This window comes from Atta cephalotes (assembly GCF_000143395.1).
Source record: "Atta cephalotes unplaced genomic scaffold scaffold00034, whole genome shotgun sequence".
Classification (NCBI taxonomy): Eukaryota; Metazoa; Arthropoda; class Insecta; order Hymenoptera; family Formicidae; genus Atta; species Atta cephalotes.
The window spans coordinates 1,515,477-1,530,174 of NW_012130098.1; the positions used below are offsets into that span (position 1 = coordinate 1,515,477).

The 14,698-nt window shown below is 33.4% G+C and overlaps 1 protein-coding gene across 1 annotated transcript; it reads left to right on the plus strand.

Annotated features, from left to right (window-relative positions):
- The first annotated feature begins 1,009 nt into the window (after positions 1–1,009).
- Positions 1,010–12,465, plus strand: LOC105621522 (nuclear receptor subfamily 2 group E member 1). The gene is made up of 4 exons (XM_012202994.1): positions 1,010–1,076; positions 10,755–10,991; positions 11,170–11,393; positions 11,803–12,465. The coding sequence occupies exons 1-4, from the start codon at positions 1,010–1,012 to the stop codon at positions 12,463–12,465; spliced, it is 1,191 nt and encodes a 396-aa protein (XP_012058384.1).
- Positions 12,466–14,698: the final 2,233 nt, after the last annotated feature.

The window sequence follows — 14,698 nt, forward strand, 5'->3', positions numbered from 1 at the left end:
TAATTAAAAAATACTAATTAATTTTAGGTAATCAAAGTAACATACTTTGCTTAAAAAGAAATAAATATTAAGTATATATTTAAATAAGAATAATCTAAATTTGCTAATATACCATAAAGAAAATTGAATTGTTTTCAATTTTTGACAAAGATATTTATAATTGGCTTTAATAGACCCATCATCAACTCTGAGGATTGAAAAATTATCAATTAATCACTCTGCATCAATCTATTTTACAATTCATAAAACTGTGAGCAATTTTTATGATTAGTAATAAAAATATTACATATAAAAGAAAAAAAACATTCAGTATTATATATTTGATGTATGATTAAAATCTCGGAACACAACCCTGTCATAAGTAAAGAGATGCCTGTGTGTACTGGACTAGAAAATTTTATAGATATCTATTTGAATTTACTAAAATGTATAGTTAATTTATCAAATAATTGCCAGCAATAACGTTAATAATTGATTTCTATCCACCTATGATTTGTTTATGCCGAAAACAAACATAAAATACGATAAGCTTTCCGTGCGCAAGGGGTGTGAGGAAGCTATCTTTCTTCTCACCTTCGTTCAAAGGTGATTCTCACAAAGTGATATTCACAGTGGCGGGGATGATGACGCAACCCTCCCGTCGCCTCGTAGCGATGACGTTCAACCCCCGAACGTTAGGAACGAACCACTCCTTTCGTCAGATCCGCCCTTTGCCGAGGGTAGGGAAGCCCTCGGCCAATGAGATACGTTTTCCACATAGCAGCATCAAAGCTGTTCACTATCGGTGCTTGGCATCAAAAAGTCTCGACTAAGGTGACTCTCAGTCAAATTTCACGCCGGTGCTAGTCCTTAGCGTGCCGCCACAGAAAGTGATGTCGTAAAACACGTAAAGACTAGCCGTCCGAAAAGTCCGGCTTTGAGAAAAAAATCTCATTGTGTGCACGGTGCGATTGGTTTTGTCTTTCGCTCGAGCCTCTTCGATGACTATTGTGTAGTGACGATCACGAGGATGCAGAATCAAGAGTCACAGATGCCACATATGTCAGTTTCACCGCCAAAGATGCCGGCTTCTTCGAGTAAATAGCTCTCAATCTTATGTTTATTTAATATCATCGAAAGCTTAAGCATATTTTTTGATATTTTATTCTAAAAATTTTAACATGTTTTTTCTGCATAGAATATATTCGCCGCGTACTAAACTTTCCATTCAGATTTAACCATTTAATAATTTTTTTCTTATTACTTTTTTTTATTGATAGACTCTCGATTATTCTACGATTGTGTTATTCTGAAGAGAATTTATCTTACGTCTTACATTATACACATAAATAAATCATATCTAATAAAATTTGTTTAATAATAATAACAATCAGACTTAAATCAAATTTTTAATGAAATTTATATATATACATAACAGTTTCTGCAATTATTTTTATAAAGGTTCACATACATTTTACAAATGTTTGTACCTTTAGTATAAATAATGTTAGTATAAACAATTATTGAAATGAAAAACACTTCTAAATTTAGCATATTATTTTTTATTAATGCTCCGAGTATATAATTTTATTTCGAACTCTCCATTAATATTAAATTTTTTCTTTGAGTATCATCTATATTAAGAAAAAAACTGATGAATAACATATTTATACTTCTTTTTTTCTGAAAGAAATTTCTTCTAAAAGAAATTTTTTTCTTTATTATTTATGCTGCTTTTGTATTGTATTAGTCATAGGCTGTGAGTTATGTTCACTTTGTTTAATGCTACAAAAAATGCGAATGTAGAGTAGTATTTGAAATTAAGATTTAAAAAGATAAACGGAATCGCATAAATGCGCAATCGTAACGTTATCTAATTTAATAATTTTTTGTTGTTTTTCGTGCACGCGCTCTTATTTTACTTTACAACTTTAAAGTGTCATTTAAGCTGCAAGACTTTTGAATATGATTCTAGTATTTATTAATTACTTGTATTTATAAACTGTTGTATTTATTCATACAGTAACAGTTAACAAAGAATTATTTTATCATCTTGCATTAATGTATAAATATATTATTTATTGTTAGGTAAATGTTTAAATTAAATTTTTGGTGAAAAAATTTCACCGATGAGATAAATGTTTCTAAAGATTGCAACAACAGAAAATTGCTTTTTTTCAGCAAGCAAAATGTTAGTAAAATATTAGCAGAAGACTTGATCGGAAACATCAATAGACTGGCATCAATAATGGTGGTCGCATTCTGCTTCTATTCTGTCGGCAGAACTTTTATAGCAGATTGATGACAGAAACCGAGTTGTATCTGCGCGCGGAGCAATGTATCTGACGATAGCCTAGCAGCTGAAACTGAATAGTAGAAACCGAAATGCAAATGCTGCTTAGCTGTACCGCCAATCTGCTAGCAATAAGCATGTCAATAGGCTGTCATATTTCTGGCAACAGTTTGTTGATATTATCAGTATTACGTTGACCAGATCAGTTTGGCTGCAAAAACGCAATATATATATATATATATATTGTTGCAAGACGCTAACATTTTAAACAATATCTGCATTAAGCAAGTGACAATGAATGAAAAATAAATAAGTCTGAATGAATAAATAATAAATAAGTACAAATGAGAACTACTTTTTGTCTTTTTCTACGACTTTCTTCAAAATGAAACAAAAAACAAGCTTATCTTTTCTAAGAAAAAGACTTTTTTACTTATTTATTACGTATTCATTCAGATTTATTTATTTATCGATCTTTGAAATTTGGCTATTTAAATTTGGGACATCTTGTATATTTTTTATTTTATGTACATTTTCTGATAACATAAAAAATTGTTTTTATGTTATATTAGTTTTTCTCTTACAATTTTATTCTTCTTCTTTTTTGTTCCTTTTCTAGCATCTATTAGGGTCGCTTATGGGATAAGTTCCCAATATGAGATAGCAGGATTTCTGCTAAACTAATAAGCTGTGATTGATTTATTATGAATTTATTACTCATAGAGTGAAACATATTTAATAGAAAACATTATTAAATCATGCGTATAGTAATTGTGAAAAAAGATTCTTCATTGAATGTTATCGAGTTTTATTGAGGTTGATTTAGTCTTCAAATCTTGTTTTATTATATAATAAATAAATATTTGATAATAAAGTCTGCATGCAATGATAGAGTAAAGTTGTATTAATAGGAAAACACGTAATATAATGATTTATTTAACTGTAAAGATTAGATTTGATGAACATGAAACCGCAAGGCATGGAAGTCGTAATATAAGATATTTAGAGTATTCCTAGCTAATATGAGAGCATTCAATACCTCAAAGCATACTATTGAACGAAAATATTAAAAATGATGATTCTATTATCAAGATTACTCACGCACATACCTACATACTCGCATACACACGAATCGAAAAATTATATAATATAATATTATATTATTATGTAATATTCGAATTCTTTATTCCTACTTGTATGCAACATATAACAAATATATAACAAAAACGTGTATAAAAAGCATACCTTTTTATTTTTAGTTATTTTAGTTTTTTATTAGAGATACCATCTCATACAAGAAAACTTTTGTATCTCATATTAAAAGCTTACCTTTATTTTTTCCGTTATTTTTCCATTAGTTTTCTGTTGTGAGATACCATCTCATACAAGAAAACCTTTGTATCTCATATTAGGAACCCTTTTTTTGAATGAGCAAAATCGTCACTGTCGATAAAATTTGGAGGTAAATCTTGAATATATTTCTCATAAAATTGACACGAAAATAGGAATTAAGATTGCAAATTAAATAAATTATATAAGTCTTTAAGAAAAAGTATCTATTAGGCTTTACTCTAGTAACGACAGTGATTTTGTAGGATTTTATCTAAATTCCAAATTACCTCTAGTGAACTTCAAGTTTGACATGTTTATTGTCTGCAGAGAAAAAATTCTGAGTCACCTATTATAGCCAGTATAGTAACGACAGTGATTTTGTAGGATTTTACCTGAATTCCAAATTACCTCTAGTGTACTTCGAGTTTGGCATGTTTATTGTCTTCAGTGCAGAGAAAAAATTCTAAGTCACCTATTATAGCCAGTATAGTCGATTCTTATATTTAAAATCCTTTTAAGTAATCCTAAGATGTCACGAATTAATCATAGAGCTGTATTAGTATTTTAAAATATTAGTATTTTAAAATATTTAAGATATCCTTGAAATAAGAAATGGACTATAAATACCGGCCTATAATTTATAACTTTATTTTATAAAATCAAGATTACAATCAGACATATCTATAAACACAATAATTAGCCTTACAGTGTATGCATTTCCATAACATATACCTGTCGTAATCTATTGAAGTTGTCGATCGTGACATGCTTATTATAATTACCAATTCTCATGGTTTCTGCCATGGCATGCTAATTTCATCTCGTGTGAAATAACAAACATGTGGCCTTTAAATGTAGCGAACCACCGTGCATTTAAAACGATTCATCCCTGAGCGTAGGTCATCCATGAGAAAATAACGACAGATGGTTCAAAACGATGCGTCGAGAACGAATCACTGTAGTGGTCGACTAGCAGGTTGACGCGGGTGGTTGAACACAGCGTCATTTGGTCTCCAATCAGTGTAATATATTGGGCTAATTAAAACATTGTACAAATCTATTTGAGAAGTTATGTGTGACTTTATTCGTATCTGTTTCTACAATTTTTCTATAATATGATAATTGTAAATAGAAAGATAAATATGTAGCATAAGTTTAGCATCTTCTTTTTTAACTTATTTTACATGCAAATAATTTATAATATGTTGTTTTAAGACATACGTAACGATAACGACGATGATATTGATGATAAACAAATTGATGATAAGATAAAATTAATTGAATTCTTAGAATTATGAAGCATTGTTCGAGAAAAATTCGATTTTGTCTCTCGAAATTTTTGGGATAAGTCTATCTTTGCAAATTGCAGAAAGGGCATTTCGCGTCTGTGCGGCGAGCAGATGACAGATAGACATTGCTTTAGATCGATTACATGTGAACATACACTAATAGCAAGCGGTTGGCTCTAAAACACATGTCACTATATTCCCATGCTCGTTTACCACGAACCACCTGATGGCGCGTGAAATGATAGAACGATGAGAAACAAGTCATTCAATATTACAAAAAATTATGCGTAATTATATCTGTATATCTGTTTCTATTATTTGCGATGATTTTTTCTTAATATAACTAGTAAACAGATGTTCGTTCTGTATATCGAGATCAAAATTATATAGTTAATAAGATTAAGTAGATTCATATAAATTTGTGCCCGAAAATGCTAAATTAAAAAAATGTTTAAGCCTATTCTACAATGTACTTTTTGTTTTCTGTTTCTTGCTTTTTGCTATTTTTTACATATTGTCTTTTTACTTTTTATTCGGTTTTTTATCCGGTTTTATGTCGAGATAAAAGTTAATAAACTTCAAAAGGAACAAGAAATACGTAGCAAGAAATACAATTGTCGATAAAATGGTTGCAAAGGGGAAAAAAGCAAGAGGTAAAAAACAAGAAACATGAAACAAAAAGCACATTATAGAATAGTCTTTAAAAATTTATTAGCAGAATGTATTTATTATTATTTCTCTAATAAAAATATTAAAAAAGTTTTTAGTTCGATAAATGGAAATTTTCTTTTAGAAAATCAAACATTTTTGAATTTATTGTAACTATCATAATAACTAATTATTAATATTATTATAGTTAATAATAAATGTTTGAAAATTTTTCCTTCTGAAAAAATTCAGGCTTCCATTCATCGAACTAATGATTATATAGAACTTTTTCAAATATTTCTACTATACGAAAAATAGTAAAATGCGTTCTATTCTAAATCTTTGAAAGTTTATAACTTTTTAATTGTCGGGCATAAATTTATATAAATTTTTCCGCTACTTTGTACATATTTCATTTAACATCTTCCTTAACATCTTTTTTTATTTTTTAATAGATATAAATAAATAATTTAATAATAATATGTGTTATTGTAAACCATATGAACACATAATAATGAGTTAATGATAGATAAGATTCTTTATATCTCTCTTTCGAAATTATATAAAATTCTTTTATATTAACTTAATATATTAATATTTTATGAACGAAATGTTAAGATGTTAAAAAGTTTAATAGATATGTTTAATAGATATGTAATCACAACATACATAAATAATGACTTTCGAAAGAGATTTTATTTCCGCCGACACATGCAAATGTATTACAAAGTAAAATTCATAGAAAACCAATATAAAAAAAGTTTGACGGCAGGACGATTATTTTTTGCCGACAAAATTCGTTCGAGTAGTGAGGCGACGCGACAATAATGCGTCGTCGCCGAGCATAAAACGAGTCACGTGCGTTTTACGGACTGGAGACTCGGTCTATCAGTCCCCTTGCAATTAGATGAAGTTCGTAATTTTGTACAACGAAAGTTTGGCTGGAGGACATATTTTACGCCGCGTTTCCCTTCCTCCTTCCCCCCCCCTCCCCTCCTCTCTCTCTCTCTCTCTCACCTTTCTCTTGTTTTCGTTCACCCTTTGCATGCGAATGTGCACCGATGGGGATGCGCGCAACACAAACTTTTCCCTTAATTTCGTGATCACGATACATAGTAGCAACTTTCGGTTTTTGGGGAGAGAAAGAGAAAAACGCCAGTCGAAATAAAGACTGCCACTAGCCGGTGAATTACATATCCGGCTATATATATATTCGCAGAACTCAGGTTCTATTCCCCTTCGCCACCGAATTTCAGATATCGGATGTTCCACATATCCACGTGTCGATTTCCATTGAAGTTTACAATTCTGACGTAATGCGACATTCGGGACCGTTTTCGTCGGTGGCCACAGTTCAAATGAAATAATTGATATGGGGGAGCACGTGCTCGCGCTTTAGAGCGATACTTACCGTCTTCGTGTTCGTACGCCAAACGTACGATTTTACATTCCCCTTTTTTCTGCTGGCCACACCTCCGGACTAATGACAGTATTTTTCTCATATATGCGCGATTGAAAACGCGCGCTTGCGCGCATTCACGCGCCTCATCAAATATTCACGCGATTTTTACAGCAACCCCGTAAAGGGGCTTTCTCTCCTCCCTTAAACTTCTTCTCCTTCTTCCTCTCTTCCCTCTATTTCAGCGAAGAGAACACGGAGGAAGAGTCCGTTCGCAATTGTTACTATAAATATCACATGAATATTTGACGCGACGCGTGACAGAAGGAAGATGATCATCACCCGAAGAATACAGTCGCGTATTCCTCGGTTCCTCGACGATGAAAAATTCAATCGCGAGTGACTCGAGACCCGACTGCAAATTTCATACGACCACGTGATGGCGAGTAGCGATGCAGAAACGCGTTGCGTGATTCCGACGCGCGCCCGCGATCGTGGACACGCGTGCACGATGTGTGTTCGCGCGCGAGTCCTGGAGTTTCCCTTCTGGGAAGGGAGAGAAAAGGTGGACATTCCTTGTCCACCGCGACGAGGGCCGAGGGAGCCCAGCCCTGTCATTCCGGCCGCAACCCGTCTGCTTTCCGCTTCAACATATGCACCGCATTTTGCGCATTACTGTAACTCCTCGTTAATGATTTATCTCCAGGAACATCGAGGCCTTTTCTCTCGATCACATACGCTGCCAAGAAGAGGGAGCGCCTTTTAACCGTGAATACTATAAAGAAAAGAGCAGTTCGCGTGTGCGACTCCGGGAAACTTCTCGATTTATCGCTATTACCGACAATCGAAGTATGTAAGAAATGGTAGACACGTATAATGCTATAACTTGCTATAATTTGAGGTCTGGTAGTAAATACAAAGTTCTATGTATCACATTGGACTGCTAACACCTAGTAAATTTATGGTAAAATGTGATGATAATAGGTATATATACTATAGGATATTGTACAGTGTTCAAGCAAGAACCCGGACTGAAAGATTTTTTTAATTCTGCTCCGATTTCGATTCACTAATAGCGTTTTCTCTTGGCTGCACTATCGCCCACCAGTACAACATTCAGACAATGTAGCGTGTTTTCTTGGCTGGTGATAGGCGAACTCATTCAGTGTTTCTGTAGTGCAAATTTTATGCACGAAGGGGTTTTGCTACACGAAATAGACGGTGTAGAGCCAGTGTGACATTAAAAATTTGAAAATGGAAGCAGAATTAAGTCAACCGGCAGCAAAATTAAACACAATAGCGTAGTCATCATGATGTATGTATACTTTTGTAATGCAGCATTGATGCAGCACTTACACGCAACTGGTGTAGTGCGAAGTTACACTCAGTGTATCCTAAGAGAAAATGCTATAAAATGTCAAATAAATGTTCCAGTTTCAGGTTTTGGGTTTTTTACAGTCTCCTTATTCACTTTATTCTATTTTTTTAATTTATTCTATTAAAAAGTGGAAGGAGAAGGGGGAGGAGACAGAGACAGAGAGAGAGAGAGAGAGAGAGAGAGAGAAAGAAAGAGAGAAAGAGCATGTTCATCTGTTCAAGAAAGCCTAGTAACGAAAAAAAATATCAATTAATTCTGAATGCATCAACTGATTCTGATCACGTGATTCTGAACAAAAACTACGTAAACATTATTTTAAGCACATTTTTCTCGATCCTTTCTTACATCTTATTTTATTCTTATGGATAGATTTCACTTATTATATAAAGTCTACATATTCTTAAATTTCATGACTTAAAATAAATTCTTGCAATATATTGGTAAGGAAGATCTAAATTTAAAAAATGTTAATATCTTAAAAAAAGTTTACGCGATCCCGCCAGATTTCTTATATCATATGAGATGTTGGAATTTGCATTCCGATTGTTAAAAGAGCTATCGACGATGGATTGAACGTTAGTAATTTGGACGAAGGAACAGGCAGAACAAAGATTAAAAACAAGGATACAGATAAAAAATTAAAAATCGAAAAAAATTGTAAAATTTTATCAGTTTGGTTACGATTTCAGTATTATAAACTTGGGTACAATTTCGGTTTCGGTTCCGATTTCGGTTCGGTCCGGTTGTACAGTAAAAATATGTGCGATGATTTTAAATAAAAATATTGAAGAATCTACAGCATGTCGCATACTTGTACTTTGTACGAAGAAATTTTACACTTTATGTCTCTTACTTCGAAAGCGACATAATTCAAAAAAACGTAATTTTCTAGTTATTATTGTACTATGAATGAATTAGATAAAGATTATTCTATGAATCATCAAAAGTAAACTAATTTGTTAACTTGATAACTTTTTAGGCTTTTTAGGCTTTCAGGGTATTATCTGCAAAGATATCAGAAGATTGCGGGTTATCATCGTGTTTTTATCCATTGCTAATATTTCGTGAATCTTGTTGTTCACTTCATTAGGATGAAGAGCGCATTGATATTGGTGCGTACTAATACTGATATCAGTGCCCTTTAGTATCAATGCGCTCTTTTAGATCGTTCAATATACGAACGCTTACTCCAAATGCCTAATGTAGACAGCTTATTAGACAAACAAAAAATTTAAACAGTAAACGAATTGGACAATCACAGTAGAGACCGTAAAACAATAATGTAAATTATAGAGCAAATCTAAAGTTCGATCTACAATGTGAACATAGTTGTAAGTGTAAGTTTAAATTACACGAATTGACCACGCTTAATGAGCGTAGAATGAGTTTAAAACGTTGATTTGCTTAACGCTTATGTCTTATTGCTTAAGTTTTTTGTGTGGGTCTTTAGTTAGAATACACCAATCAACAGGTTGTTGCACGGTAGTTACCGCGCGCGCGCATTCGATACTGGCGATTTAAGATATTAAACGAGTTCTGGGCGTGTTGTTCTTGCACTGGCCGCCATCGCGACTATAATAACAACAGAGATAAAGAAATCGACGGGAGAGATCGGAGACCCGATATCGAGCAAAGTATCGTGTTTCTGGCTGCTCACTTAGGACCACTGAATGCAGCAGCCACATCCGGCCTATTCAGGCCCATTCACAATCTCGTCGGTCTCAATGGCGTAGGCGGAGCCCATGACAAGGAGTTGGTACCCTCATTACAAACGCACGCACCCCCAACTTCCCCTCCCGTTATCCGCGCGCCCAAGGGCCAAGAGTTTACATGTGCAACGTGTGCGTGTGTCTGTGCACATTGTACCATGTTCCCTCCTGCGTGAACCATTGGCGACAAATCGATCCATTCACGTCCAAAACGTCATTCAGCAGGCTCGTGTTGTCGCTCGTAAACGGGTTTCGACCAAAATACCGGCATTTTCACCGAGATTAACGCGTCCTTTCCACCGATTGTCAACGACAATGGCATGCTTACTCGTTGGCCGACAACGACTCCTTCGTTGAACGCGATGAAGTTGACGCGAAGCCTGTATCGAATTGATTGACGAGGGAATGATGAAGTGTCTCTTCACGTCAACGCGTTTCTTCCACAGACTACTAAAGTCGTTGCCTTGCGAAAACGTCGCGTCAATCAAGAGGATCAAATTACGCTAACATTTCTTTAAAGGGACAGCTACCTGTTGGAATATGCAATAATATGGAGAAACAAGTTGCTCGCACTCACTTCGTACATTTTTCAGATCTTTCTAATTGTTACAAGAAAAGTCAATAAAATAATTTTATTAAATTTAATTTTGGAAACAATTAATTTTGCACGTAGGTGAAATTATTTTATTTTACTGTCATTTTATGGAATGTTTTTTTTCCGTTTCAGGCCGCATTCTTTATGATATTCCTTGTAAAGTATGTCGGGATCACTCTTCGGGAAAGCATTATGGTATATTTGCTTGCGACGGATGTGCTGGCTTTTTCAAGCGATCGATTAGACGGAATCGTCAATACGTGTGCAAGGCAAAATCCGAGGGGGGTTGTATGGTGGACAAGACACATCGGAATCAATGTCGTGCCTGTCGATTGGCAAAATGCATTCAGGCCGGCATGAACAAAGATGGTAATTGAGGCGTTCTAGCTATCTTCTATTCATGCCGTTTTTAAAAATGTTTTTTTAGTAAATCTCTTCTGAAACATTTTAGTTATTATACACTTTCCTTTGTTTGCTAATGTATTACAAGTTTATTACAAGTTATTACAAGTTATTCATTACGAGAAACTATATCATTTTTTTATAGCTGTGCAGCATGAACGAGGCCCACGGAACTCAACACTTCGTAGACAAATGGCTCTATATTTTAAGGAACCTGAAATTATGAATAGTATGGTAGCCTCGGCACCAACGGCTTTAGATCTTGTTTTGCCTAAAGCGCCATCGGAACCACGCGTCTCCATGCCTAGACCATCGCCCCATCCCTCTCTTCCGCATCCGGTATATTGCAATGCGTTGACAGTATCGAAAGTACGTCTGCATCTAATATATATTAATATCTAATGTAATGTGCTAATTTTGCTTAATTTTTCTAAATATTCTTTTGGAGAATTTATATATCGCATAGATACTCTAAGAAAAGTAACATAAAAAATATAAAATTATTCGGGAGAAAAAAAATTACATATTTTAAAATTGATAAAAATTGGCAATATAATTGAAATATATTAAATATATTAAAAAAGCAGAAAAATTTCAATTTGTGTCATTTTTCTTATGGGAGTGCGATATATCTTCTAGATATTTTTTTATAAAATCTAGACAAATTTTTTTATAAGATCTAAATACTTTTGTAAGATATAAACGTTTCTGTAGACTTGAGGAAAGTTAAAAAATATTTTTAACAGCGACAAAACATTGAAAGCATTATCTATTTTAGATGCCATCGAATATCCCGAATCTGCAGTTGCCGTTTATACCCTCGATCAATCCTGAGTCTATATGCGAGCAGGCCGCGAGATTACTCTTTCTGAACGTGCACTGGGCGCGAGATTTGGTGTCGGGAACAAATCTCGTAATGGAGGATCAGCTGACGTTGCTTGAGTCTTCCTGGCGCGAGCTCTTTCTGTTAGCCGCCGCGCAAATGATACCAACCCTGGATCCCACACCTTTATCGTTGAATCTTCAAAGTATCGGGCTTGCGATCGAAGTGAACCGTTTTCGAGAGACTCTGGCCGGCTTCCACGCAATGAATCTAGATCAACATGAATTTGCCTGTATCAGAGCGATAGTGCTTTTCAAAGCCGGTCTGGATAATGAACCGGTATCCAGCAGTAGGAGTACGAGCAGTAACTCACCTAGTCCCGGAAGTCGACTCAGGGATGCGATCTGCGTCGCCCGGCTGATGGACAGCGCCCAATTAGCTTTAGGACAACGGCTCAGCGGGGCCTCTTACGGAACCCTTAGACTCAATAAGCTACTATTGCTACTGCCTACCCTGCGCTCCGTATCTGCACATGCTATTGAGGAACTTTTCTTCAGAACAACTATTGGCGTGATTCCAATCGAAAGGATTATCTGCGACGTGTATAAGGCGTCCTAACACAACGGATCCGTCCCGACAAAGCAATATGAAAATTGAGGAAAGCACTTATTTATTATATTTTTATTCTGGCCCATTAAGATTTTTTAAATCTTCAATATCAACGTATTTTATTTACATGAGAGAGAAAGAGAAACATTTTAAATATAATTTTAATTTTAAATTTAATTTTGTTCTTTTCATTGTTCTAAGAGAAAGAAAGAATGTAAAAAATTTTATTAATATATTAGTACATAAATTGCATATGCAACAAATATATAATTTATGTACTAATAATAATTCTACAATTTTATTGGAAAATTTTAGTATGTCAGTTTTTATTTATTGCGAATTCGATTGGCCACAGTATGTAGGTAATGCATATTGATGCATATTAAAAACATATTAACATTAACATAAAAGCGTATATACACGTATAAATGATTTGAACTTGTCCAATGTATAGTTCAAATTATCACATTTGTTTGGTTAAATATATATTAAACATTTAATTGATCAAAATTTATATTTTACACACACACAAAATGTTTTTTTTCTACTTATGTATTATTTCATTATAAGATAACAAGCCTTAATCTACAGTGTATTGTGTATATCCAATTACACTTGTATATTAGTGCATTCAATCGAATTCAATGCTTAAAAAAAGAGAAAGATGCATCAATTGGGATTACGATTACATAATCGAAAAAAATATAGTTTATGTGAAATATTAGTGCGAGAATAGAATGATCATAATAGATTTAAGTTTTTATTAAGAACAGAGACAGAATAAATTATGTTTTCCAAGGCTTTGGAGTTGTGCAAAAAAATTAATTTTAAAAAATTTGTTTAAAATGTTTTAAGAATAAAATGCTTCGATGAAAATAATCTACTGAAAAAACTAAAGAAAATATACAAACGCATGTAAATACAAATGTAAAAATGATACACCTTCGTTACATTTTAATTATCTAATTATGATAACTAAAGAAAATATAGAATAATATCTTATTGAGATGCACATGTCAAAAACATAATTATGTATATAAATAGGATTTCAACATATGTAAATAAAATGTTATACATCTACAATCTTTATTTCTTTCTTCACATTTCCTGATAGTTTTACGCACACATTTTAAGATCCATCACAAATATTTATAAATATTGAATAACGCAAGATAATTATTTTAGATGTATTTGTTTGTGCTTTTATGAAAATCTAGCACGACTGAAGAAGATAAAGATCTACCTTCCATTCATTATAGTAGAGGAGAAAAAGCAAAGGGATTGTATGTTCAAAAATTTACCTGGCTGTTGGGGCCAACAGAATACGTAGCATTTCATGGTGATTTGACCTATAATCGGCACAAAAAAGGACCGTACCGAATTCTGTTGATGCTGTACATTTTGTATATTTCTTGCCTTGGTAAGCCAACATGTAATCATCCGAGCAAATAGTCTGAGTCGACGGATTTAAGACCCATGTCGACGTCTTTGTTAATGGCTGTTGGAGATCTCTGTTATTTCAGAAGTTTGATTTTCTTTTCAAGGTCTTTGTTACATCGTCTTCTCTCGTCAAATTTCAACTACTTTATATTGTTATTTAATTCTCTACACAAACAAGAATTCGAAGAAAAACATCAACTAATTCTAGGATCAACTCTCCTAATAATTATTATATACATTGAGTCATGTATTTTTATTCTCCAATTATCAGTGAAAAATATCAAAAAGCCCATCAAAGTTTGCATCGGCAAACATTCAATGTAACATACGAAAATAAAAAGTTTTCTGTGCATCCGAACAACCGATGCAAGTTTCTGATATTTTTCATTGATAGATTCTTTCGATCCTCATTTTATATATTTGTCCTCCAATTATTTTATATTATAACGCAAAAACATTATTGAAATAAAATTTAAATATAGAATTTGTTGTGTGAAACGAAATCTAGAAAAAATTTATCAATTGCAATATGTTTGAAAAGTACTAAAGAATATATTCTCACGAAATTGCGAGATGCGGGATATGTGAAATAATATCAGCATGTCGTTCAGTTCAACTATGCCTGAACAACTCTTATTACTCACCTGAGCGAACCTTCGAGTGTTACCACTTAGTGACACTTCCTTGTGCTTAAATATATTTATGTCAATTCTAATTTTTATCCTCCTTTTATCCATCCTTCGAACGATGTGCATAAAAGTTGACAAATATCTGAAAATATTGACAATGAAGAGGAGAGGTA